The sequence below is a fragment of the Amborella trichopoda genome, chromosome 10 (assembly GCF_054954075.1).
Source record: "Amborella trichopoda isolate Santa Cruz 75 chromosome 10, AtrichopodaSantaCruz75HAP2 v2.0, whole genome shotgun sequence".
Lineage (NCBI taxonomy): Eukaryota > Viridiplantae > Streptophyta > Magnoliopsida > Amborellales > Amborellaceae > Amborella > Amborella trichopoda.
In genome coordinates this window covers 35,413,065-35,440,953 of record NC_142345.1, presented here as the reverse complement: position 1 = coordinate 35,440,953, position 27,889 = coordinate 35,413,065, and the positions used below count along the sequence as shown (strand labels likewise).

The following is a 27,889-nucleotide window of genomic DNA, read 5'->3' as shown; positions in this document are numbered from 1 at the left end:
GTATGTCCATATGGTCCCGAGTAAGTGAATTTCCATATGGTCTCGAGTAAGTTAATTTGTAATTACCTACATGATCTCTAATAATACCGTCATAACATGTTGGGCTTGGGTTTCCAATTGAACTTTCAACAAAGTTGAGTTTTAATCCTACTTACCTAAAGATTGAGTATGATTCTAATTAGGGGTGGCATTGGGTCGGGTCCAGCTGGAATCAGACCTGGACTTGGACCCGAATATTATACGGGTCGAGGTTTGTACCTAGACCTTAATATTATTCGGGTCCAGGTCTTAGACCTAAGATCTAGATTCGACCTTTTGGGTCCAAATTTGTACCTATACCTGGACCTGCCGGGTCCCAAGTCTACCCGGCGGGCCCTGGGTATGTCGGGTGCATTGCAACGTTATGATTATGAGGTGTTTTTTTGTTGCCCTTTCTTTACCATCATACACCCATATTATTGACAACATTTATAGTATTGCACAACATTTATGAATACCTACATTCCTTACTGTTTAACATAATACTCGAAATTCTTAAGAAACAAACGTATTGGCAATATTTATGAATACCCATATAACATATATTCATATTATTCGGGTCAGGTACGGGTCTAGCCACACCGGAACCCGAATAGTATTCAGGTCCAGATTTTGGACCCATACCCGGATCTGAGGTTGGGTCTAACCGTTGGGTCCCGGGTTTGGTTGCGTCCATTGCCACCCCAAATTCTATGATTTTGGTAGGGGCTATGGTTGGTAGCTTGCGATCTCCTTGACCGCTCCATGACCTTATCCCCCATTGTCTTAGGAAGCTTTGTGATTGTACTTGGACAATTAACCATGTTCTCTCTCCTTCTCTCTCTCTCTCTCTCAACGTCTAGACAATAGGTGAGAGACATTATGCTATGTTGGATCCTGGTACATAATAAAGCCATAAAGTTGTTAAAAATAAGGTATTTGTTATGTTGGGCCCTCAATCACAGAGACGGTGACTACTTTAGGGCAATCGAATGCCAACTTCTCCCTTGTCTCGTGCATGGAAAAGCAAGTAAAGTTGGATTCCTCCTCATTCTCATTGCGCTGCCTTCCATGAAAAAGATCAAGCAACCCAAATTTTAAGAAAATAAGCGACTTTTTGTTTTTGGGCGACCATATGCTAGACACACCCCCTTTTCCTGATGTTGGGTGGGGGACAACATAGCAAGTCCCCATTTTCTAAAGCGACCATTTTTATTTTATTTTATTTTATTTTTTTATTTTTTTTAGAGGATTGTATATTATGAGACTGTTTAGTTTTGGTACAAAGTGGTCATAATCATTTTTTGCTAGTGGATATGAAATCTAATACATAAAAATGTGTCCTAACATTCGAGAAATTTTGTTTTGGACTTTGTGCCTAAACAAAGACACATCTTCAACCACTCAATTTCAAATCTAATGGTCAATGGTGACTATAATCTCTATGTATTAAAAGTAAATGGCCTCATTATATACATTTCATTTTTGTTAGTTATTTAAATCTATGACTTTTTCAAAGGATTGGCAAAAAAAAGGCAATATCTTCATTAAAAAAAGTTTAAAACGCATTGTATTTAATTTTAGAAAAAAAGTACTTCAAAATAACTTTTCCATTTATTACTTCATAATTTAATTTTTTTAAAAAAAATGTATAACTTTTTCCTCTTTTATGAAATCTCTATTTTTATCCCTTCTATAAGAAATTGTGTTTTTCTTTTTTTCTAAAAAATTCATTCCCTACAAAAGAATTTGTATCCCCAAATATTAGGTTTCTCTACTGCTAGGGTTTAGTTTCTTGTACTAGGGTTTATCGCCTAGTTGCAAATTAAAAGTGTGGACATTTTTTTTTCTTTTTTTCTGAACTTACAGGTAGGTATAAGCTTTTTCATATGGTTGCAAATTTTGGTAGTTACTGTGGAAAATCAATATGTACAGTTCAGATTTTTTAATTAAATTTTATTTTATTTATGATTTGGATTGGATTGAACTATGGTTTATTTGTGATTTTTAATTAAATTTTATTTTGTTTGAGATTTTATTTGGTATTTATTATATAAAATCATTGTTTATGGAATAAACTTTATGCTCAATGGGTTTTTCTCCGCCGAAAGAGAAATTTGGCGATCTCAGGACGAATTCACCTAATAAATTATAATAAAAAGCATAAAATCATTGAAAGAGAAACTTGAATCAGAATCCCTAAATTTAGCAAGATTTTCATGTAGTATTGGCAAAGTTCTACCAAAATTCATCCAAATTCTTAACAGGAAGCATAGTTTATGGAAATTCAAAACCTTCATACCAAAATCCATGATTTTCATAAAAAATTTACCCAAAACTTCTTAGAATCTTGACATTTCTGAAAGAAGACCTATGTGATCTTTTATCGGGAAATACATTTTTTTTTTTTTTCACCCCTTTCTTTGGCAAAAGATCACTTACAGATAGTCTTTATTATAATAAGATAAATTTCAAAATAAAATCAACATAACAATAAAATCAAGATCTAAACAATTTGATGCCATTGAAACAACTATGCACTATGCTTGAGAATAAAATATAAGATTGCATGAAACAAAAGGAAGCGTGCAGGAGATTACCTCAACCGGGCTTATTACACCCCACACCGAATCACCACCATCCGATGGCGCAGGATCAACGGTCTAGCTTCAATCTCGAACAGAAAACCAAATTTCGGCCTAGCCACACCAATGGTACATGAATCCCTTTGATCACAAACTCAAACCCTATGTGAAGTCTCCTAGCAACCTAGTTTGAGAGAGATGAATTCTCTTTTTGTTAAACCCTAAAACCATTAGCCATAAATCCATATTTGAGAGATAGGAGAGAAGAACTTCATAACCTAAACCCTTAGGTTCTTTCACAATGTGGGAGAGAGGGATCAAACATAAGAGAGATAGACTTTCTTAAGGGAGAGAGATAGAAAGATAGGGTGTAGAGATTTTTTGGTAGAGACAATCCCTTTTCATCGGCTTTGAATAAAATTAGGGTTTCTTATGATTTTCTTTGGCTAGCCTCTTTTGTGAGATTGAACATAGACCGTCAATCAAAGGTGACTTGCGGGGTAAGAGATCTGAGTCATCCATTTCATAGATGGGTCATCAACATTATAGAATGTGCATGAACCATTATCCCCCTTTTCTAAACTATTTTCCCATCAATAGAAATTAAATAAATTAAATCTAATCAAAATATTGTTCATACCATAAAATAGCACAAGTCTACTCAATCTTTCCACCAAATCTTTCAAAGATATTTCAAGTTAATATTTAGTCAATATCTTACAACCATATGACCACATGTCATATCACCTAAACAAAAATAAGAAAGAGAATAAAGGTGGGGAGTGCCACCCAAGGGAGGCACTTATGGGTTCCTACCTTCAAAAAAAATATGACGGACCCATGTGTACAATGGGCTCCTATGATATTTTTATATATTTAAAATTAATAAAAATATTTTAGAATATTATTTGAATATTTAAACAATTGTAAAATCAATATCTTTAATCTTATAAATCCAAAATTATAAATAAAATATCCAGGGGTTCATAAAAATTCAAATAATAATTTTAAAATAATTTTCATTATAAAACAAACACAATTAAATTAATGTGATGGGAAAAGGATCCATATGGTTTATGAATCATCATGGGGCACTCTACTTTCAACTGTGGACTACAGACCATACTTGCTTTATCAAACCGACCCAGTGTTTCTCATGACCCACAGTCCAAGCAGGGGCTCATTAACGGGTCACTAAAGTCCGACCGATTAGCCAAGGGATCGCAATCCCAGTATGTGAATTTCAGGTCTTCCCCTAGAGACAAGTCAATGTCACCAAGACCTTATGCAACCACAGCTCTATGACGCATAGGGGTGTCTCTGGATAATGCATACGCTTCACCCTAAAAGGTGGATTTTTGGCTTTTCCGAACGATATATCGATATGCATGCCGTATGATGGTACATGGATGAGGTTTTTACCCCTACTTCTGTAGACCATCATCACACACAAGGGTCATACAGTCCCTCAGCTCACTCATCCGAGCATATTCTCCGACCTTATCAAGGGCTAACCCATTAGAAGCATTCTCGGTTTGTTCTTTATGCCCAGGTAATATGAGTTTTTCCGAACCGACTAGCCTAGATCGTCAAGCACAGTCCGGTATCTACAAATATTATCTGCTTAGTATGGTCCACAAGGGACCACACTCTCATTAAGTTCACGTTCCACTATATCATTTCATTTTACAAGCACTTCCTCACTTGGCCTTTAAAAGCCTTACATTTTCTCTTTCTCACTTTCTCTCACTCCGATCTCTCTCCCCCGATTACAATCTCTCTCAAGCATTTTTACTTATTCTCTCAATACATTAATCATGGCTTTCGCCATCAATACTTTCACAAAATGATTTATAGATGCAACACAATTTTTTCTTTGCTACTCGGATCTCATCCCAAAAATGGTCGTAGCTTCTCTTTCATATCGCATCGCGAATCATGGACATGTTGTTGCAAAATACTATCTCATACCCTCATCGCATGGGATTGTATGTTCATGGGCTCAAAAGAGTTCTTCAAATATGCTGCTCCCTTTTGTAGCCATACAACCAGCACCAAATATTTGGGTTCTATGGGTGAACAACATTATAGTCTATTGTTCCATTTGACACGTCAAATACTAACAGGTGCTCCCACTGGAATATTTAATTTATCTGGATCTCAATCTTTCTCAATCTCACATCATTTTTCAGGTGATAAAAACATGGTTTTATATGCTTAGAGTTCTTATAGAATCGTGGTTCGTTTGACAAGCATATCGTCACCATGCTGTCGTAAAAAATTCTTATTTAAATTAATCAAATGCTCAAAGAACATACAGATTAAGGCTCAATCCTCAAACCTAATCAAGATAGAAAACTACATATCAGCTACAAAGGAGAGGCTTTCCACTTCCAAACAAATGCGCATCATTTGCTTGCAGGACCAAGAAAACATCGAGAACCAAACTACATATCCGCTACAAAGGAGAGGCTTTCCACTTCCAAACAAATGCGCATCATTTGCTTGCAGGACCAAGAAAACATCGAGAACCTATTCCTCTACTGCTTGGTGGCCTCTCTGATCTCCCTATTGCAAGCCTTTGACAGGTCTTGGCCAAACCTTCGGTCTATTAAAATAGCCAACGTCCTCTATACAAACCAGTCAATGGCTTTTTAGATAGGGAATCACAATTGTATAGAGTAAGATGCCAGTCACAGTTCAGAGAGAGAGAGTAATATGGCTATGATAGCAGATTATGATCAATATATATGAAATATTTTCAATACACATAAATTTAGTGTCTATTATTTTTGTTTGCTTTTACATTTAGATATAGAAAGATATTCAATAACTGTTTGTAAGATAGTTGACAATTCTAAACATATTCTACGAAGTTCCATTGAAATATCAAATGCCAACTCCATATAGAGCGTTGATATTTGTATGTTGTGTAGTTTGCACTAAACCTGTATTTTTATTTCTTTTATATTTTGTTATTTCCATGATCAAATTTGCTTATCTATATTTATTTTTATAAAAAGAAAAAAAAGAAGCAACAATAATTAGGCCAAACTATCTTTTTTCGTGATTATTGTGAAAAAAAAGAAACTTAATTTGCAAATTTTGTGGAGAAGGCTTTCCTACAAGAATCATACGATTCAACTATCATTTATGAGAACAATGGAAATATACAACATTGCCCTCTAATATCTGATGATGTTCACACAATGGTTGTATATGCAACACATGAGTATCCTCAGAGCACCCCAAAAAAAAAGAATAAAACCACATCATATGCTCAAAATTTTGTTGCAAATTCCAAATTCAACAGGCCTAGGTAATTCTTATGTTTCATTTAATATTTCTACTGGTAGTTCTCATTTACAATAAAGTTTTTTACAATTATTATTGAACAAAAAAGATAAACACTTTGGGGACAAAAGGATTGCCAGTGCTTTTCTCATAAATAACATTGCATTTTATGTTATCAATGCACAATAGTCTGATAATATGATAAATGCATTCTTATTTTCTTATTTTAATTTAATGGTTGCTATTTTTTTATTTTAAAAAAAAAACACTGCTCATGCCCGTCCTCAAGATTACGAATTGAATGATGCCTATTTCTTTTTTAGTTTAGTTTAGTTAAGTTAATTTAGCTCAAGATGCTGTAGAAGATCAGCTTCGCAATCTTTTTCATGCAGGTGTGAGGTTTGGAATATAAGGGATATAGCCTTTGGTAATATGATAAATGCATGTATCAATTACGGTGTTGTTACGCATTGTCAAGTTACTCATCTCTTTGTACTAAATTGGTACAATAACTTATGACATAATTTGATGTATATATAGCTTCAATAAAAGAGTCATGGCTTCAATCAAGATGCGCTTTGATGTCAACTCTCTAGTCGGATATGAAAAACCGTTATTTCCTCAATGTTGTTGCTTATTGTCCTAAGGGGTCAACTTTTATAAATTCATTTGATGTATTTGGTTATAGGAAAACATGATTATATATTGAAAAATGCTTTACATTCATTAAGAAGTTAGGGTCCCAAAATATTGGTCAACTTGTCACTAATAATAGACGATCTAATAGAATCTAGGTTCTCTCATATTCATACAACATGGAGTGTTGCCGATGGTATAGATTTGCTTGTAGAAGGCACTAATAAGAAAGCCATTTGGGTAAAAGATGTCATAAAGGAAGCCAATGTCATAAAGGAAGCTAAGGTGATAATAAATTTTTTGTAGCAGCGTACAATTGTTTTAAATTTAATGAGAAAGCACACAAGTGGAAATGAACTAAAAAAATATTAAAATCATATTTTCCACTAACATTTTTATGATTAAATTTATACTACAAGCAGAAGAGAGTTTGATATTGATGGTAGCACCCTCTGAGTGGAGAAACATGATTTATAGCAAGAGTATAAATGGGGCAAAATCATTGAAATAATTTAAAGCTCCAATATTTGGTATGATGCAGTAGATACAATCACTGTGCTAGAACCTCTTATCAAGGTGCTTCGTTTAGTTGATAATGAAGGGTCAACCATGGGCTACTTATATGACGCAATATAAAAGGCTAAAAAAAATATTAAAGATGAATTGTAATGGTAATGAATCTAGATATCTTGAATTGTTGGAGAATTTTGAAAAGAGTCAAAATAAAAATATATTTGACCTCATTCATGCGGCTGCCATATTTATTAATTCATCTTTAATGTGTGGTGAGTTTGTTAGACTTGATAATTATGAGGTAAAGGCAACATCACCTTGATTTCAAATATAAAGATCCCCAAAGAGAACACAAATACATTATTTTCAGAGTTGTTGGAAGTACCATACACATGATCTAAATATATTTCATGGTATGGCAACGGGATTATTCTCAACAACTCATCATCGTCAGTGTCTTTCTTCTATATTATTAGTTTTTCCATTACTTTAAGAAAATAAGTTTTGTTTTACTTTTAATTGTGTCTTGAATATGTGCCTAAAAAAATTGGTATTGCGTAAAAAATTGGTAGGAAGCATGTGGAGAAAGCATTTCATAAGTTCAAATGATTGCTATTCAGATTTTGAGCCAACCATGCAATTCATCAGCATGCGAAAGAAATTGGAACGTTTTTTAGGAGGATACAAACCAAAAAAAAGAATAAATCCAAGCCAACAACTATATTTACTTGGTTTATATAATATTGAACTCAAAGATGATAGATGCATCTCGTGAAAATAAAAAGTACAATAATAATGCGATTAATTTTGAAGAATTTGGTTCATTACTAGAAGAGGTTTTTGAAAAGATGGATATAAGGACACCTCGACAAAAGATATGATGGATTGATGCCTATATGACTTGAGAGATACACATTCCCAAGCTCTTAACCTTTCTATTACTTCTAATGACTCTGTCATGCCTTATATTTAAATTTTAAATTTTCTAATAACTCTGTCATGCCTTATATTTAAATTTGGATCATTCTAACAGTATCATTGCTTTTGCTTTGTTTTGTATATAATTTTAGATAATGGGATGAGAGTCATGATATATCTAAATTATTTTACTTAATTATATTAGTTTAGTAAAATTTTCATATACGCTTTACTAATTGATTGCTTTGGCAAATTACTTGTTTCTTAGAATTTTAAAGATATATTAATTTTCACACCTATTTTTTGAGCCAAATGCAATATATTTACAGCATTTTTATTTACAGTTTTTTTTTTTTATCTGTATTTTTCTCCCCAATTTTCACAGCTGATTTTTTAAAGCAAAACCAAATCAATTTTGATTTTGTGGTGAGCCGATATATAAGTATTCCCGTACTTATCATGGTAGAATAATAACGTATGAATGTAGGGAAAAATCAAACGTGCGAACTTGTTGCTAATTTAGCAAGGGAAAGTATATATCATGGCAAATGTTGTTCACATTGGTCTAGTATGGTATCTAGAATACACTCCAATTCTGGGGTATTGAATGGGTTGATATTTTTGGATCAGCAATTCCCGATCTGAATCGGTGGGTTTTAAAACACTGATTTCGACAATGGATGGCTGGTCCACGTAACAAACTGAACATCAATGTGCACCATAGTTTGTCATCTGTTTTGCGATAGGAGTGGCATTAGTTAGTGTAATTCCTATTTTTTGAAGGAATATAAAATGGCAGTTTTCCAACCAACAGGTTGGTTAAGTTCAAAAATGGTTATCACAATTATGTTCCACCAACTTTTGTCTACCTGTGCAATGTTTTGACTTGTCTAAAACTAAGGAAAAGAGGAAAAACCGAAGCTTGTGAATCATAGAATATGAAGAGGTCAAGTTCTCTCTTCAGTGAGGCTCTCCACAAAATAAGCAACATAGAAAATCAAATTTATTATTTCAACACGCCCCCTAAAATGCGCAAGAAAAAAAAAATGAAAACTAGTTTTTATTGTAACGGGCGGGCATCTGGAAAACAAGACCTGGGAGGAATAGCTAATGTTGATCTATAGACCTTAATAGTTTTCCTCCCTGGGCTACACAAACTTGATATGTTGAGTCCTAGCTAGCCTCTAGTCTCTCTGCCAGCCATTTTGTGGGTGTCTATGTGTGTGGGTGTGTATGTGTGTGTGTATTTTGTAAGTGTCTATGTGTGTGGGTGTGTATGTGTGTGTGTGAGAGAGAAAGAGAGAGAGAGAGAGAGAGTTAATTTCATGACAAGAAATTTTCTAAAGGATTAAATTCTTATGTTGCTGGGCTTGGATGTTGGCTCTCATCACATCCCCACATATTTTATCTTGACAGCAACATGAGTGGCGATACCAGTTACACACATTAATCAAAGAGTGGTTGTCAATGCATAGTTAAACGCGTATGCAGAGTTTTTACTTCGTTGATGGCAATCTCGTTTTCTTCCTCTTGGATGCTTTTGGCTCTCTTTCCATGATATTGACGGCTGTTATGGTTTTATGGCCTATACAGTGCATGTTTTTCTAGAAGAGAAGGCATATTCAAACAAGGCCTCAAAACTCATCATGTTTTTCTAGAAGAGAAGGCATATTCAAACAAGGCCTCAAAACTCATCCTGCTCAAAATTGGCGAATGCGTTCATTTCAAAGTATCAGATCTTCCTGCTGTAAAATAGTGAATGCGCCCTTTTTCCAGCTTTGCTGTCATAAGTTAAGTTCAACAGGCAAGAAACCATCACAAGACTACAAGAAACTGCCCTTTTAGCAAAACTAATTTTCCTCGTAATATCAGTTTTCCTTTTTCTTCTATATAATGAAAGAAGCCAATATGCTAAATAGTGCAATAAGAAAGAAAATATGTCAGTACAATTTTAGACACGAAGTGACCATTTCAACCATGGCTGAACATCCAAGTCGGTTGTTAGTGTGGAGATGAACTCACCCTATGGAACTATTTGTTGCCATGTCAAGGTCACGATAAGATAGTCTAGAGACCTGAAAGTTCAGGTAAATTCTCAGTCTCTTCTTAAAATAGAGCTTTCAACAACATCCAACCCAAGCTATAACCTTACGATTGCTCCAGCCACTAATTGGTTGGTGATCTTAAACACACCCCTCGCCTTGGACACATAGAACTTGCGCATCCATCTACCATACTGATGCTCGATGTGCAGGGAAGTTGAAGATTTGTAGACCACTTATTCATACACCTCCAGTCAGAATGCTTGAAACTATTTGAACTTACATAGGTCTACCCACCACCAGTTGAGAGCCTTTTCCAATGCTTTTCCCCTCCTTTTCCAGCCGTCGGTTCCTCTCAGTGCTGATAATCATTTGGTCCATATGGTTGGAACGCAATCACGTATTTCCAACAATAGATGACTGCAACTTTCCACCCTATTCGACCAAACAAAAGCCCACATCATCTCATGGGCACTTGCATTAAAAGAGTTTCTGGGGTACTCAGTCCTTGATCTTGACAGGGAATGGCAACATATCATCCAGGCGCGTATACCCACCTACAGAGAGAAGTCAATTTGAATCATAGCTGTTGGAAGCAAGCACGGGTGCAGCAGCGAGGGATAGTGGATAGGACGGATCTCCCCAGTTTGGGAGTGTCATAGGAGTGTTCTTACAATAAATATATAAAAAATATGTACACACTATTTCCAATAATTAAATTTATATACACAATAAACATAGTAAGAACATCTTAAATTACAAATATGTTTTCTCAACTAAATTTTAGATATCTTCGGTTCGATGATCCATGAGAAATGAGAGATTGAGAAAAAATTTAATCTTAGAATTAGAGCAGGGTAGGCTTCTAGAGTCTTATATGATCGTCGCCTACCAGTGAAAGTGAACGAGAAGTTCTATAGGATTGTTGTAAGACCAACTATGCTTTACGGGACGGAATGTTGGGTGGTCAAGAAACAATATATCCATAGAATGAGATGAGGATGGTGACATGATGAGTAGCAAGACAAGGAATGATAGAATTCAAAATACATATATTTGAGAGAACTTAAGGGTAGCTCCAATAGGCGATAAAATGAGAGAAAGTAGACTTAAGAGGTCTGGTCATATGTAGCGCTGACCTAAAAACCACCGGTAAAGAGGAGTAATTTAGTTCAAGTGGAAGGCTCTAAAAGGGCAAATGGAAGGCCGCAAAGGACATGGATGGAAATAGCCAAAAAAAAGACATGTTGACTTATGGTCTGACTAAATGTATGACCCTTGATAGAGAGGAATAGCTGAACATGATTCATGTAGCCAACCCAAATAGTTTAAGATAAAGCTCAGATGATAAGCATTTACTACGACTGGATCTCATAGAGGAGTCTCAACCTCTAAACACAAACGAAATACTCCTTAGAGCCTAGCTCAAATACGACTACCACAACCACCTTAGAAAGGAAGAGGTATCCTGGGCTCAGTGATCTAGGGTAAAATGGTTGAAAGGTGGAGACTTGAACACGGCTTTCTTTCCCAAAATGGCCAATTGCAAGAGGAGGGACAACAACATTACTCAAATCAAGGGACAACAACATTACTCAAATCAAGGTCCAAGACATCACCCTTGACCAACCCTCCCAGATTGAGAACACCATTATCGACTTCTTCCAACAGCTCTTTCAAGCACCGATCAGGCCCACTCCTAGGATGGCTGATCTCTCCTTGCTCTCTATTCCCTCAGCCCAAGCCCTTAGGCTAGAACACCCCTTAATTGAGGATGCGAGATTCTTATAGCCATTAACGAGCTAGGCCAAGACTGCCTTGGGACTGGATAGCTTCCCCATGCTCCCTTCAAACACTTTTAGGAACCACTCCATGCCAACACGCTATCCTTTTTTGTGGAGTTCCACAAGTGAGGTGTCATCCACGAAGGCGTGCTCATTGCTCTCATCCCCAAAGTGGAAGGGCCGACAAACTCAAAAGACGTCAGATCCATTAGTTTGATCAAGAGCTTGTACAAAATCCTAGCAAAGTTTCCAGCCTCAAGACTCAAGGCAGTTCTAAACTGGGTCATCTCCCATCATCAGGGCGCTTACGTCAAGGACCACCAGATCCTTGATGGTGCCCTAGTGGCACACCAGTGTATCCACTCTAGAAACTACTCCAAAACCCCGAGGCTCATCATCAAGTTGGATAGGGAGAAGGCTTACAACCATGTCGATTGCGCAGACCTTGATGAAAACCTCCTAAGGATGGGCTTTGGCAATCGTTGGAGAAAGTGGATAAGCAGGTGTTTCTGTCACCCCTTCTTTTCAATCCTTATAAATGGCTTGGGGCTTTTTCTCCTCATCTAGGGGCCTTCAGTAGGGAGACCCCCTTTCCCCCTTCCTTTTTGCCATTGTAGTTGATTTAGCAGATCTATTGCTAGGATGTACCAACACAGAATGCTCGAGGATTTCAAGATCAACAATAATTGCCCCATAATTTGTCACCTGCAATACGCCAATGGCACCCTCGACCCCCTCTCCCCCTTCCTGTTTTCCATTGTAACCGAGGTTTTTAGCATATTTATTGCTAGGATGTACCAACATGGAATGCTCGAGGGTTTCAAGATCGGCAATAATGGCCCCATAATTCCTCACCTGCAATATGCCAATGACAACCTCCTCTTTTGTGGTGCATCAGAGCAGCAGGTCAACACCTTACTCCTCGTCCTCAAGTGCTTCGAGCTAGCCACAGGATTCAAGGTGAACATGGCTAAGTCTAAGATGATTAGCATCTCTTTAGACCCTCAATCCACCCGTGACTTTGCTAATAAGTGGGGTTGTGGGGTGTATCTTCTCCCATCTACCTACCTCAGCCTGCCACTCTGCCCTGGGAAATCCAAGTTAAGCCAATGGAACTACATCATTGATAAATTTGATTCAAATTGGCCACGTGGAAGGGGAGGTTCTTGTCCCCTACAGGCAGAATCACCCTCATCAAGACTACCCTCACAGATGTTCTAATCTTTCAAATGTCCTTCTTCCAAATGTTTGCTTCAGTCGCCTGTACCCTTGAACAAATGTTGCGCAATTTCCTCTGGTCCAGTGACAGGGAATCAAAGAAATATCACCTCATATCCTAGCTCTCTGTTTGCAAGCCAAAAGCCATAGGTGGTCTGGGGATCCGCAGCTTACAAAAGAACAATTTTTGTCCTTCCTCAGCAAATGGTGGTGGCATGGCATCTAGCAACTCAGGAAGGCCACCTGTGGCAACAGATGCTCCACCACAAATATCGCCTCGAGTCTTCATCCTGGCTGCCTCCTGGTAGTGCCAACAACTCTTCTTCTGAGGTATGGAGGTCGATCCTTCACCATCTCCACCTTTTCAATTCCCATATTGATACCACTAACAGACAAGGAATAGAATCAAGTTTTGGTCTGACCTTTGGATCGGCCATACTCCCCTCATGGTCCATTTCCCAAACCCCTTCTGCCTAGCTAGAAACCCGAGCGCCTCGATCGTGGATCATTGTCTTAGAGGGGAACTCTCGCTCTTGGAACTCCAACTTCCGAAGACAACTCAGCGACAGCAAGGTATATGCTTTCTTGGAACTCTGGTGCATCCTCCACTCCTTCTACCTCCCTTCGTAGGGCGAGGAAAAAATCATCCGGTCTCCTGCCCCCTCTGGAGTATTGACTATTTCCACTTTCTACCATAAACTTAATGCCCCCTTGCATGACCCATTACCTCCCCACTCTATGTTGCCAAAGCAAGATCCCTTTCATTCCCCCAAAAATTCAAGTCTTCAATTGGATTGCCCAATCGGAGAGAGCTTTAACGGTCAAACAACGCCAAAGGAGGGGCTTGACTATTCCTAACTGCTGCGCTATATGCTTGGAGAACAAGGAAACCAACTCACCTTTTCATCCACTGCGGTATTCAGTGATTTAAAAGTGAACCGCTCAGTGCCTAAGCTGTCCAAAAGGCCTGGGCATTGCCCAAGCCTAGGCGGCCAAATTAGGGGGGATATCCCTAGGCGGACGCCCAAGGCCTGTGCCCCACCCAAGGGCAGAAATGCCCTTTATTGAGGGGCTTTTTATGGGTTTTTCTAAAAAGCAATTGTTTTTAAATGTGGGTTTTAAGTTCATTTGAAACCTAAAACCACTAGAGTCCATTTTAGAGACAGAGAGAAAAACCTAAAACAAAAACTCGATTTTGTGATTTTCATTGGATCAAAGTGTTTCTCAGAGTTACGGAAAATGGATCCAAACATCACCCATTAAGATTAAATTTAGTTTTGGTTGTCTTTAGGCAATTTAGCACTAGAAAATATCTCAGAGGTGGAAGTTTGGAGATCCATCAATCAAAATAAGTGCAAAATTTTATTTTTTAAATTGCTTGTATTAATTTGAGATGTCTTCTTCAGGATCTAGTCGTAGTGGTGATGCGGGTTGGAAACATGGATATAACCCAAATCCTTTAGATAAAAATTGCATAAGATGCAATTATTGTGAAAATGATACAATAAGGGGGCATAACCGGTTTAAGAAACATCTTGTCGGTATTAGAGAGAATGTTACCCCTTGTAAAAATGTTTCTAAAGTTATCAGAAAGGAGATTAACCAATATATGAGTTCAGTAAAACACAAATAGGAACAAAATCCTTGTCATTTGGATAAGTCTATTTCTGGTTCTGCTAGAAGAGGCGATTCGGGTTGGAAGTATGGTTATAACCCGAAACCAAACGATAAAAATTGTATAAGGTGTAAGTTTTGTTAAAAAGATATCAATGGGGTATTAACAGATTCAAAAAACACATTGTTGGTATTAAAGGGAATGTTTCTTTTTGTAAAAAGGTTCCTGAACCTATTCGGGATGAGATTAGACAATATTTAAATTCTATAGAACTCGAAAAGGAAGAAAATGAGCCTTGTTTTATAAAAATATCTCCTCCAGGTTCTTCTAGAAGTGGTGATCCGGGTTGGAAGTATGGTTATAACCCGAATCTGAATGACAAAAATTGTATTAGTTGTAATTATTGTGGAAATGATACTAATGAGGGTATTTATCGGTTTAAGAAACACCTTGGAGGCTACCAGGGAAGAGATTATACAATATTTGAGTTCAAGGAAGTACAAAAAGAAAGAAAGGGTGAAAGGGCACCGGGTAGAATAGCCTAGACTCTTAGGGCCTCATCGGCATAGAGCAAGAGGGAGATAGAAGAAGAGGAGAAAGAGGCAAATTCAGAAGAAACAGAGGACGAGCGTAATGTTGACGAGGGAGATGACTCTGATGATGATAGCCTCAAATCTTATGCACATGATGAGGCTTACCCTACTCCTGATGATGATTGAAGAATGAAGACACTTGACTCTTGGTATTGACTATTGAGTCTTAGACTGTATATTTTCTGTATATATATATTTTTTTTAGTTTCTAATTTCTACTATCTAACTCTTGTGTGTATGCTTGTATGGTTCTAGCATTGTATGAAAATATGGATTATGGACTATCTAAATTCTCTTCATTAATGGAATTATAGATTATATGTTATATAGTTATACTGTTAGACTTAGACACTAGACTACATACATTTTTCCTTCTATTGGGCCGCCTAGGTTCTGGGTGCCCACTTAGGCGTTGGATGGCCTGGACCCCCCCAGTTGCCTAGGTGCCGCCTAGAGCTTTTTGAAACACTGGTAGTATTGCCATCCAACTGTGGGAAGATCTTCTTCAACAGTTCAATTGGACTTGGGTGACACCAAAGTCCATCAGCCACCTCTTTCACCCGATGCTTTTACTCCCTTGGCCCAAATCAGGTACCTTGGTGTGGAAGGCCCCAGTAGCAGCCATTTTTTGGACAATTTGGAATGAACGCAACCACCGGATATTCTATGAACAAATAACCCATCCTCAAGCCTTAAAGGAGAGCATCAGGTCCACAGTAATCTTCTTGGCCACTAACCACAGCCACTTCAAGTATCGCTCTACCTCCAACACAGGCCCAGTCAAATTCCCCATGCCTCCCTCTGGAGACTATCGGATCCCGACCAAACCAAATTCAACTTCGACAGCTGCTCCCTGGGCAACCCTTGCCTGGTGGGTATAGGGGGGATTTCAAGAACCATGAAAGCCTCTCCTTCCTCTCATTTGTACTCCCCATAGGCCGAGCGGATTCCACTACGGCGGGAGATTTTATGAGATATTTTACATTTGCAAGCATATTCAGGTCTCATGGACACATACCTGGCGCAAAGCCAATCACTTAGCCAACACTCTGACTAAAGAACGTGCTTCCCAGGTGACTCACTAGAGAACCTGTTGTTTGTGATTTCTATGGACCCCTGTTCTTTGTATACACATGCTTGTATAGCAGTTTTTGACACCACCACTGTCTAGGTGGTTTTTGTACAAAGCTCCCAATCTGTGGATAGCCATTTTTGGCATCTTGTACAAATCTCTATCGTCAATACAATAATACAATGGCAACAGTTTTGAAAAAAAATTATATATATATATATATATATATATATTTGACCAATATTTGTCAAATTTTAGAAAATGACATCCATTGATTTCAATCAGAATAGGTTCTGCCCTTTTCTTCCCTACCACATCATTATAAACCGAATACCACATCATTATAAACCGAAAAAGAAAAGCACATACAGAAAGTGAATAAATATATAGAGAGATTCCAATCAACTTCTAATGAGTTCATTCGCGAATCCAAACTCTGGTACTATTGGTGTAATTTATACGGACCTCGTAGTCCATGCTCTCTTAACCCACTAATGACTTGCTGCTGCTAGTCATTGTGACACCTCAATGCACGAAGTACTAGCACTGTTAGAAGTCAAGAGCTTTGTCATAAGTTGCGAACTAAATCTGATTGCTTAAGGAGACTCAGTCAATGCCACAGCCTGAGGAGATCAATTTGCCCCTCGTCCATGGAGATTGGATCAAATTTTAGACCGAGTTTAAGATCTATACTCTGATTTGTATGTAAGGTTCATGCATATATGGAGAGAGGATAATTCCCACATGCTAACGAAAGAGGGAATTAGGGTAGACTTAACAATCATTATCTGCCCCAGTCCCACAATACTTTTGTACAGAACATTAAACCTCACAAAAGTTGCACATAATTGCATGATGATACCACAATTTTGGCATTCTAAGGCACATTCTTTATCAAATTTTGTATTTCCGAACTCCATACCGAGGTTTTGGGAAAATACACACTATTTTACAAATCAAAGGCAGCAGTTAGTAATTGGAAACAGAGAAAGAATAGAGAGAATACCTCATAGAGTCTTTTCTTTCCCATTGTAAAACATAGGCTAATAGCTGTTTTCTCCATACTGGCTCAATTGCAAAAGATGCTAGCAAACAGTGTTGAATTGACCACATTAGGCACCCTTATTCTGATTGGCTATTTATTGCAAAAGGACTCCTTCCCAAAGACATCCTTCAGATCAACAGATAGTGAATAATGATTGATGAAGGAGAGGTAATCTTCTTTGCAAGTAAGTTCTAATTTCTTATCTCTCTCAACTACAATTAACTATTCACTGAAGAAACACACAAAATGTCATCATTGTGTACAAGCATGTACATTGGCTTGGGAAGAGAATAAAGCTTAGCACGGACTCTGCAAACTTCATCAATCTGTGACTTCCTTGTATCGAAGACTTCCCACCATGGTGGATTTTCTGGAAGGGGATACCGAAGCCGGCGAGAGGCAGAATACACAACCGCACATGCAATGACTTCACTTTTGAAGCGAATGCATAAGGTTGTGCGTAAGCTGCAGGAAAGGAAACCAACTAGCGCTTCAGAAATACAATGAACAGACATAAGCACACACATATACAAAACGGATGAAATTGTGTCCCCAAAATGTATCACTTTTGTTTGATAAATAACTCTTGTCAATGAGTAGAAGCCTAGTACGTGTAGCTCATATTAAAAGAATCAAAATGATGGAAACAACATTTCAAAAAGGATCAGAATGATGGGCACAGCTCCCAAATCCCAATTAAACGACCAAAAATTAGTAAAACTAATAAAAAAGGTAAACTAATAGTGATGATTTGTATCAATAGCAAACTTTCATAACTCGGTTAGAGAACCCAATACGTAGAAGGGTTTGAGTTGAAATTTCAATGACAGCAAATTAGCATGCTAATAGTATTTCTACTCGGGCTTTGGTCAAGTGGGGTAAGACACATGGTTGATAGAAGGAAGATAATGGTTCAAACATTAAAATTTGTTTAGAAAACAAACTCTCCCAACATGGGAGCAGGGTTCTTGGCTCGGTGGTGAGGGCAGTCAAACCGAAATTTAATATCAAGGGTTACAAACCCACCACTTACCCACCCAAAAAGGCAGGAAACAAAGAAAACACTAATCTACACATTTTTTTCAATTCTTGTTTGTGCCCAAAAATTCTTCAGATCCCGCATTTAGTAACAATAGAGCTTTTCAAGTGAGCATAAAACTTTAAATATTCTTCTCTCCTCAGACAACGGAATCCAAAAGAATGGACCATACGCCAAAAGAATGGATAATAATAGGAGAATGCATTGCCTGTAGCCCTCACTCGCTTTCTTGTATGGGGTTACTAATAGGGTAAGGAAAGAAAAGACAAATTGGGTGGGGGAGGGGGGTTACCTCTGTTGTGAGAAAGAGTGGTTCGACATCGTTTTCTTTAAATTAGTAGTAGAAAAGGAGGCTTGCATAGTGCCTCCTTTGAAAAAGGTCGACTTCCAAATGAGCATCATAAATTTCATTGAAAAAAGTGGACTCACAACGAGTCATTGAAAAAAATGGACTTCTAAATGAGTGGACACAAAGTGGTGAAGTGTCCTGAAGCTGAGATGCACAAAGAGGTCACGAAGAGACTTTCTATTCCTAATTTATATCTGATGCATGGAGTGGCACTGGAGCATCTCCTCATTTGTTGTTAGTTTTCCAAAGTGATTTACACCTCCTTTGTATGTCTATTTTTCATCTTATTTCTTACAAAGACTTTGGCTCTCCTCATTGCGCCTTGGTCTTCAGACTTTTCTAGACCTATTGGTTAGTGATCTTTGCTTACCCTTTTTTTTTTAGTGATATTTTCAAAGATGTACAAGGAATCAAATAATACAACATCAGGGTTCTCAAACGAGGGAGTTGAGTCATGGGAGAGAGCATTGAGGCAAATTGCATATGAAGAACAATAGTGATGAATGACTTAAAAGCTTTGTTGTTGGAATTGCTGAGGAATTGTATATGGGATTGGAAATGAGAGGGATAAGAGACAAATCTCATTAAGAATGACAACGGTGCCTTAGTTTTAAAAGCGAGAAGACTAACCATGTAGCAGTTCACTGCAATTAAAGTTAAGGACAACTAGTGTGTATAAATAAAGGACGATTTGGTGCAGTGAAGCTCCTTGGCATGATAAGGAGTGAAGGTGTTCCAAGTTCATTCTATGAGAACCTTGGAGCTTAAATTTGATGGGGGTTGACATGGTAACTTCGGAAAGTTACAAATGGAAGTGAAGAGAGATTTCCATTTAAGATGGCAATTGCATGTTCCAAAAGGAAGTCTGCAATGTCAAGTAGGAGTTTGATCTGATTAAGACCAAGTTAAGAGCTCCTTGGCTGGAAAAAAGCCTCTTTGTAACCTATTAATCATGGAAAACATTGCCCCTACTCCTTATGGACAAACCAATATACCAAAGTATATGACTAGGACCACCTATTCCTCGAACAAAATATTACAATGAGGATGTTCATCGAGATGAAAATGGTGACAAAAATTGTATAGAAATAAAAAAATATATACACAAATTATTCAATTGATGAAGTCCAAAGAAATGAGACACTTAAGTTCTTAAATGTGAATACGAGAACTACATGATAGATTGTAAGCCAAATTAGTGATGTTAGATGGTGAGAGTAAACTAATTAATGTCCAAACCACTCTAATTAGATTGAATGAAACAAAGCAGATTACAGCTTACACTCAGACCAGGAAGCATTAAAGAAATAGGAGTCCCCAGAACTGGAACTTATAATATCAAATGTGAGCATGGGAAACTAGACATAGATTTTGAGTCAAATAAAGGTGTTAGATGGTGAGAGTTGAACTAATTAAGTGAAAAGAGTCCAAACTAGAGTAGTTGAGCTTGAAATATGATATTGGAGAACAAAACACAAGGGACTACCCATACACAAGCTAGATACATTTATAACAGATTACTTAGTGTACATGAACCAAACACAATTCTTATCATGAACGAGCATTTGCCTGTATCAGATGACCATACTCGGCTAATGTTGTACCCGTCATTAGCAAGATTCCATGCCTCCTGCCTCACCTTATGTGGGGTCTTGAGGGTGTTAAGATAGCTCAAAATAAAATCATAAGGATGTTCACAATGACATTTAAATCCCATCTCCGTGAGTATATGGTGCTCCATTTCAGCTAAATCCATTTTCAGCACTGCATATTCCCGGATCAGAATCACCAATATCGAAAGGAGTACTCCAATGCATTCAAGAAAAAACTTCAAGCATACTGCAATTAATTAACAAAGAGATAACATATAAAGAGAAATATATCTCATGTTATGGTCGGTACTGGTAAATAAACTCAACACAGCTTTCAAAATCTTAAAAATAGGGAGAGAGTGTGCCTGGAAAAGGGGGGCGGTGGTGGCAGGGGGAGCACAGTGGCATGAGAAAATATCAGTGAAGACAGAGTGGCACACCTGAGAGGAGAGGCCCACGTTTTTCTTGGGTAAATTCTCTCTCTTGCATTCCATCCTATGGAATATGCTGATTATGTGTTTTGCCTCTCTTTGGTTTTCTTCTGATTTAGAAGCGATCCATATACAAACTTGCAGCAACTCTCTGCCAAAACTCGCTAACCAAACCATTAATGAAGACCACAAAATCAACCAAAACCCCTAAAGAAAATTAAAACAATAGCAACCACAAATTATAGACCTGTTACCAATGATTCATTTTATTTCAGGTGGTTCTTTGAGAGAGTAGAAGGCTTATCGATATAGTGTCCTGCAGGGGTTTAAAGAGCGAGAGAGAGAGAGAGACCTTAACATTGAAGTGAGCAAAAGATTTTTTGCTGTAGAATATTTGGAGTAACACCTGGCCTGTAGACATTACCTTTTGGAGGTCTGTAAACAATGGAGTTACAGAACGGGTAAAAAATGCAATGGAGAGAGAGAGAGAGAGAGAGAGAGAGGATACAGTCTTAGAAGAATGCCGCTCCCCTGGATGAGATCGCAGCCATAGTGGCGAAGGGCGGTCTCAGTCTGTTCATTGATTCCATCCTTTCGAGAGGGAGAGTTTTGGAGCTCCTCATCGGTCACATAAAAAGTGCTGATGGCCATGCAAGCCATTCTACATCACCATGAGAACCCCACAATCTTAAAGGGAATGACAGAAACAATAAGGATAGGTGAAAGAAACAAACAAGAGCAGATGATAGACACAAAAAGAACAACCAGGTATCCGAAAATCCAAGAGTTCTACACATTGACAAAAAAAAAGAAAAAGGAAGAGATTAATCAAAATAAGAAGACACAAGATTAAAAATTTTATTCAAACACTTGACAAAAAGCACTAATGCATACTATTAACAAAGACTCAGATGATAAAATTAAATTCTAGGCAAAAGAAGAAGAAAAACACCACAATTTCATATATTTCAGCGGTTAATTTTCATAGAGCTTAAATGCTTCATGAAACTTTGTAAATTTCATTGAGACTCATGGGGAGGTCTTCTAGAACTAAACTTTAGTGATCACTATTCGGCCAAGAATCCCATAAATTTCACCCACAAGAAAGAAGGACAATCTTTTTAAAAACTCTGAAAAATAAGAAATTCTTCTATGAACTTGACAACCAAAAACTCAAAATATTATAATTGTTCCATTGAGTTGTTGTGCAGAGTTTCAAATCTACAAATTAGTCTAACAAGAAAGTCAAAAGTTGGCAATAAAAATAAAATTCTTTAACACTTTCAACAACTAGAATTATAGCAACATGCAAATAGTTCAAATTAGAATAAGGGTTCAGGTGAAAATTATGAATTATATCCCAAACACCTCAAAAAGAGCAAATTTTCTATTGCAAAGAAAAAAATGAAGAAGGAAGAAGAAAAGTATTTTTATTGAAATGATAAACACCCGAGAGTTTCATAAAAATTTAGCCGAATATGTTAAACTTATGAAACCCTCGAGAGAGAAACTGAAGAGAACACCAGGATTCATTTCACATACTTTGTTTACATATCTAGTATATTTACATATACCATGGACAGATTTACCCTTAAGGGTAAAGAATAAAAGAATGACTAAAGCCCTATACAATATTTCAAAAGACAGTCTCTCTTTAACACCACCTTCAATCCGAGCATGCATCTTGTGCATTGAGAGCTTATCTGTGGTCTCATGGTGTCCTAATCTTGTAACTGCCTCAGTAAACAAGTCTGCAATCTGACGAGATGAAGGAACAACCGTCATAAAAATATCACCTGATACTACCTTCTCTCTATTGAAATGATAATCAACTTCTATGTGTTTGGTGCGAGCATGAAAGACATGATTGGTGGCTAATCACATGGCACTTTAATTATCATAAGCTAGAATGGTTGGCTTAATTGTAGAAACTCCAATTTCCTTGAGACACATGTGTAGCCAAGTGATTTCTGCTGATATAATACTCATTACTCGATATTCTGACCATGTACTGGATTTTGATATTGATGCCTGTTTTTGATACTCCATGAAATTAGACTCTTTCCCAAGAAGATATAAAATCCTGTAATGGATCTACAATCATTGAGGCACCCCGCCCAATCAGCATCAGAATATCCTTTGAGATCAAGTGAGCCAAAAGAAGTATAGAACAAGCCATCATGTATAGTACCCTTTAAATACCTCAAAATTATTTTTGTGGCTTCCCAATGAGATTGTTTAAGAGTCTGCATGAACTGACATATTGTATTCATTGCATAAGCAACTCCCCTTCTTCAGTCCTTAACTTCCTATTTACTTCAGTCTATGTGGAAATAGATTTGTACCGCAACATCCTGGTTTTAGAAAGTAAATCAAGAATATACTTATGTTGGGTGAGAACAATGCATCTTTCTATCCGATGAATTTCAATACCCAAAAAGTATTTCAATTCTCCAAGATCATTCATCTCAAAGTTGAGCTTCAATGCTTTCTTAATATATTGAATGCCCTAAATATCATTTCCTATAACAATGATGTCATCCACATAAATTAGAAGGAGGCTCCTTTGAAAACCAAGACTATGAAGTAGACAGCAGAATTTCTCAAACCATGCCCGGGGAACTTGCTTGAGTCCATAAATAGCCTTTTTCAGTTTGCAAACATGGTGCAACCGTAAGATATCTTCAAATCCTTTAGGTTGCCGCATGTACACTTCTTCTTTCAGATCACCATGAAGAAATGTATTTTTCATATCAAGTTGATGAAGTTTCCAATTGAACATAGATAATAGGGCCAGAATGCATCGAATAGTGGGTGCCTTCACAATTGGACTAAAAGTGTCATCATAATCAATATCATATTCTTGACTAAACCCCTTGGCCACTAGTTTAGACGTCAATCTTTCGACTGAGCCATCTGATCTGACCTTAACTTTGTATACCCATTTTGAGCCCACAACATTTTTACCCGGAGGCAATGGCACTAGTTCCCAAGTATGGTTCATTTTGAGTACATCTATCTCCTCTTTCATTGAGACCTGCCACTCAATGTCTGAGGCAGTTTAGGTGGTTGGTTCTTGAATTTGAGAAATTTGTATTACAAATACCTTATGAGCTTAAGACAGTCCCTCTCCCAAGGTAAAATTTCAATAGGATGTTTTGTTCTTATGGGCTTAGAGGTGGAGTTAGGAGAGGGAATGGTTGCAAAGTAAACCTGGTTGTCAGACAAATGTTTAGGAGGTTGTGTTGAGTGAGAGGATCGGCATAGGGGTATAGGTGAGACTTCTATGGGTCCTTCCAAGTAAACCATATTGCATTGTAGGTGATGAATCTAAGTTTGAAGCAAGAGAGATAGACAATGGTGGTGAGCATTCTACTGAAGAAAGAGGTTGTAGATTAGACCTGTCAGAGTGAGGTGATGACTGATGAGGGTGATGCTGCTGAGATGGTTCATTTGTAACCTCAGATGAACTAAAAGCTTGTGATTGATATTTTCCCTACAAGTGAGAAGGCATTGAAATAGGGACAAACACATTATTTGACATAACATCACTTGTATTAATTTGGGAACACTGGTCCTTAAAATAGAACATAGTTTCATCAAAAGTTCCATGTCTTGCAATAAAGAAGCGATGTGACACCTTGTCATAACATCGATAGCCGTAATGTTTTAAGCCGTACCCAACAAACCCACACTTATAAGCTTTAGGAGAAAATTTATTTCTTTGAGAATAATGAATATGTGAGAAACATACACAGTCAAAGACAAAGAAATGAGTAATCTGGTGTGCTACCAAAAATCTTTTGAAAGGAAGATATGAAAGATAATGTAGAGCATGACAATCTATTAATCAGATACACCGCAGTGGAAAAGACTTCTGCCCAAAGGACTTGTGGTAGACCACTTGCATACATCATAGAAAGATTTGTATTGGAGTGTATGGACATGAATATTGATGATGAATTTCAAACTGACTCAATATTCTTTGAAAGCATGAGAGGTCAATTCACCTCCACCATCAGTCCTTGAGTTTGCAAGCAAATTGACGCTCAACACAGGTATGAAATTTAATAAAGCAATTAAAAACATCAGATTTTTGTTTCAAGAAATATATTCAAGGATATCAAGTGTAATCATCCACAAAAATAACATAAAATCTAGAACCAAATAAGGAAGTAACTGGGGCTCGACCCTAAACATTACTGCGAATTAGATCAAGAGGAGCATTAGACTTTCTAATAGTTGAGTCAAGTTTAGACTCACAATGTTTTCCTAATTGACAAGATGAACACAATAAACCAGAAGGGTAGGTCATCAATAAAATTAGGTAGAGCTAACTCTCTTCCAAGACGAATAACAATATAGAAATTAAGATGACCTAGGTATTCATGCCACAAAATAGAAGCGCATCTTCTAACTTTGGAGATAGTTGTAGCAAGACCATAGAGTTGATCATTTTGGAACACATATAAGCCTTCTCTCAGTACCCCCTCAGCAATCACCATCTCACTTTGTAGATCATTCACAAAACAACCACGAGGGGTAAACTCAAAACAACACTTAAAATCTTTAGCAAATTAAGATGCATATATAAGTTATTTCTTTAGTTTGGGAACAAGTAAAACACTAGGGATATTTAAATAACCAAGGGTAGTGGAAACGGTCACAGATCCAATGTAGGTTATAGGTACGGCAGTACCATCTCCAGTAAAAACCATGCAGGGACCGTGGTAAGGAATCATACCTCGAAGTTAAGAGTTGTCATCTGTCATATAAGTAGTTGCACTAGAGTCCATAACCCAAGATTGATTGATTGGGATAGTGGCCGATAGGTTGCTAAAATCATGCACTATCGCATTGTGGGATGATAAAACATTTTTTATGTCCCATCAGTGTTTTAGCAATATGTTCATGTCGTACACAATACTGATAGGTTACACGAGATGGCATACACATTCCTGGTTGAGGAGGTCGATGGTAAGATGGGTTGACTCTCAGAGTGCTTTGTTGATTTTGGTTGTGACCTCTACCTCTATAACGCCCACGTCCTCGGCCATATCCACCTTTGTGCCCTTGGGATGTTTCCACCAAAGCTTGAGGATTACTCTCAATGGCCGATGAAGATACAAATCGAGTTTCATATGTGAGAAGGGAGGATCGAAGCTCTGAGAAGGACGGAAATGGAGGTTTGGTCATAAGAGAAGTCCCAAAAGACTTAAACTCTAGACCAAGACCTTTGAGAGTACATATGACCACATCTTGATCACGTACTGGAGTACTAATTGCTGCAAGGTGGTCACATATAGTTTTGAACTTATTCAGATATTCAGTCACTGATTGAGGAACTTTTTGTAAACTGATCAATTCAGTTGTAAGTTGGAGAACATTGACAAAAGTTTCCCTTTGATATGTATTGTAAAGTGTGACCCACATTTCTTGACCTGTTTTTAGGTGCATCACTTCAGTAAGCAAGTCATCATAGAGAGTAGAGAGGAATCAGCTCAATAATGTTTTATCCTTCAGTCCCCATTCTAGAAATTTTGGGTCAAACTCTCTCTTAGTGTGATCGTTTGATAATTCTAGATTGGTGCCTTGAATTTCTTGTGGTTTCTTAAAGATAAATTCATTTGAATGGCAACTAGACATCAAGGTGACTTTCGATATTCAAACCTTCAATACAAATTAAAATTTGGGTATTCCATTTGAAGCAGTTGTCTCTACCAAGTTTAATAGAAATGAAAGATGGGAAACTCAGCAAGACCATAACAAAGAAAGTTACTTCACTTGAGGTTTTGGAAATAAAGTCTTCACCAGAAGGGAACAAAGTCCGAGAGATAACAAGGAGTTCGTCAGTACCACAATTTCTGAAGTTAAGAAACAAAACACGGCCTACTTCAGTAGATAGAGTACCGAAGTTAAACAAACCAGGATCTATTTCGGAAGAGAATTAGTGCCAAAGTTACACATAGACCACAAGAACTCAAGAGAAACACCAACCAGCACTTTTGTTTCACAAGATGACCAACACCAACAAAACATTTTTTTCAGGATTCAAGTACTAGAGAGGACAAACTTTTGCCAGAATCAAGCACTATAGATGACAAACTTTTTGGGAAGGAGATAGAGAGTTGACATGTGAGAGAGAGAGCCTACTCAACAACTTAAAGATAGAGAAGAGAGATCATACAGCGGAAAACCAACCAAGGTTTAGAGAAATATTTTTTTTAAAATCAATCATTTCCTGTTATTCTTCCAAAATGATAAACGCTTATTTACTGAATGCGCCCCTTAAATTCACTTATAAAATTCCACAGTTTTCGAATGGACAACAAATAATGCTATAATTTCAAAATAATTCCTAAATATGTATTAATCTGAATTTCCTCAATCCAAATTAGAAAACCCCATAAAGTACTTCATCCATTTGAAAACTCATTGCCATTCTCTAGTTCTGGTGAATATCAGAAGCCAAAAATAGCCCAAGTTCTACATGTTTCTGGAATTGAAACCCAAATTAATGAGTAGAGAAGGCAAAATATTGCAGAAGGAAAAAAAAAAACAAAAAAACAAAAAAACAAAAAAAAAAAGAAAAGAGAGAGACAGAGAAATAATTAATATTTTTTCTTGAAGTGCAATCAACTATATCTTTATAAGTGGACTGTGGACATATCAGGGCCAATACCATTGAGTAATTGACAAATTGAAGAGAGAGAGAGAGAGAGAGAGAGACCCAATACCATAGATTAATAGGCGAGTAAAATAACATATTTACAAGAGGAAAAGAAAATTAAAAAAAAAAAGGAAGAATAACAGAAACCAGTAAAAGAACCACATATAAAAACCCTGCATAAATAGGCGACGAAAAACATCAGGTCCTATGCCTGACTCTTTCTTCCTTCATCGAGACAGAGACAGAACAGAGAGATGGATACCCAGACCCAAGCTCCCCTGTGCTGCCTAGCTCTATAGAGAGAGAGAAAAGGTTCATTTTACATTAAAAAAGAAATAAAAAGAGAAAAGATTCTTATATTAAAGAGACGGAGCGATGAATTGGCTCTTACCCTTTCAAGCAGAGAGAGAGAATTTTACTTTAAGCCTTCGACTTTGACAGAGAGAGAGGAACTGATGTTCGATATATATATATA

The 27,889-nt window shown here is 37.3% G+C and overlaps 1 protein-coding gene across 7 annotated transcripts; it reads right to left on the bottom strand.

The window, feature by feature from the left end:
* Positions 1–9,803: 9,803 nt before the first annotated feature.
* Positions 9,804–27,878, bottom strand: LOC18427674 (cyclin-L1-1). 7 transcript variants are annotated; one of them, XM_088849681.1, is made up of 6 exons: positions 27,806–27,878; positions 21,253–21,405; positions 20,754–20,895; positions 20,291–20,560; positions 17,295–17,798; positions 9,804–10,563 (listed from the first exon to the last, which is right to left on the bottom strand). In XM_088849681.1, the coding sequence occupies exons 2-4, from the start codon at positions 21,402–21,404 to the stop codon at positions 20,552–20,554; spliced, it is 303 nt and encodes a 100-aa protein (XP_088705807.1). In that variant the 5' UTR covers position 21,405; positions 27,806–27,878; the 3' UTR covers positions 9,804–10,563; positions 17,295–17,798; positions 20,291–20,551. The 7 variants fall into 7 exon arrangements, 4 of the variants coding, with proteins under 4 accessions (XP_088705807.1, XP_088705808.1, XP_088705804.1 ...); XM_088849682.1 differs by having other exon boundaries at positions 20,361–20,560; XR_016042698.1 differs by lacking the exon at positions 20,291–20,560 and having other exon boundaries at positions 20,679–20,895.
* Between the last annotated feature and the right edge of the window lie 11 nt (positions 27,879–27,889).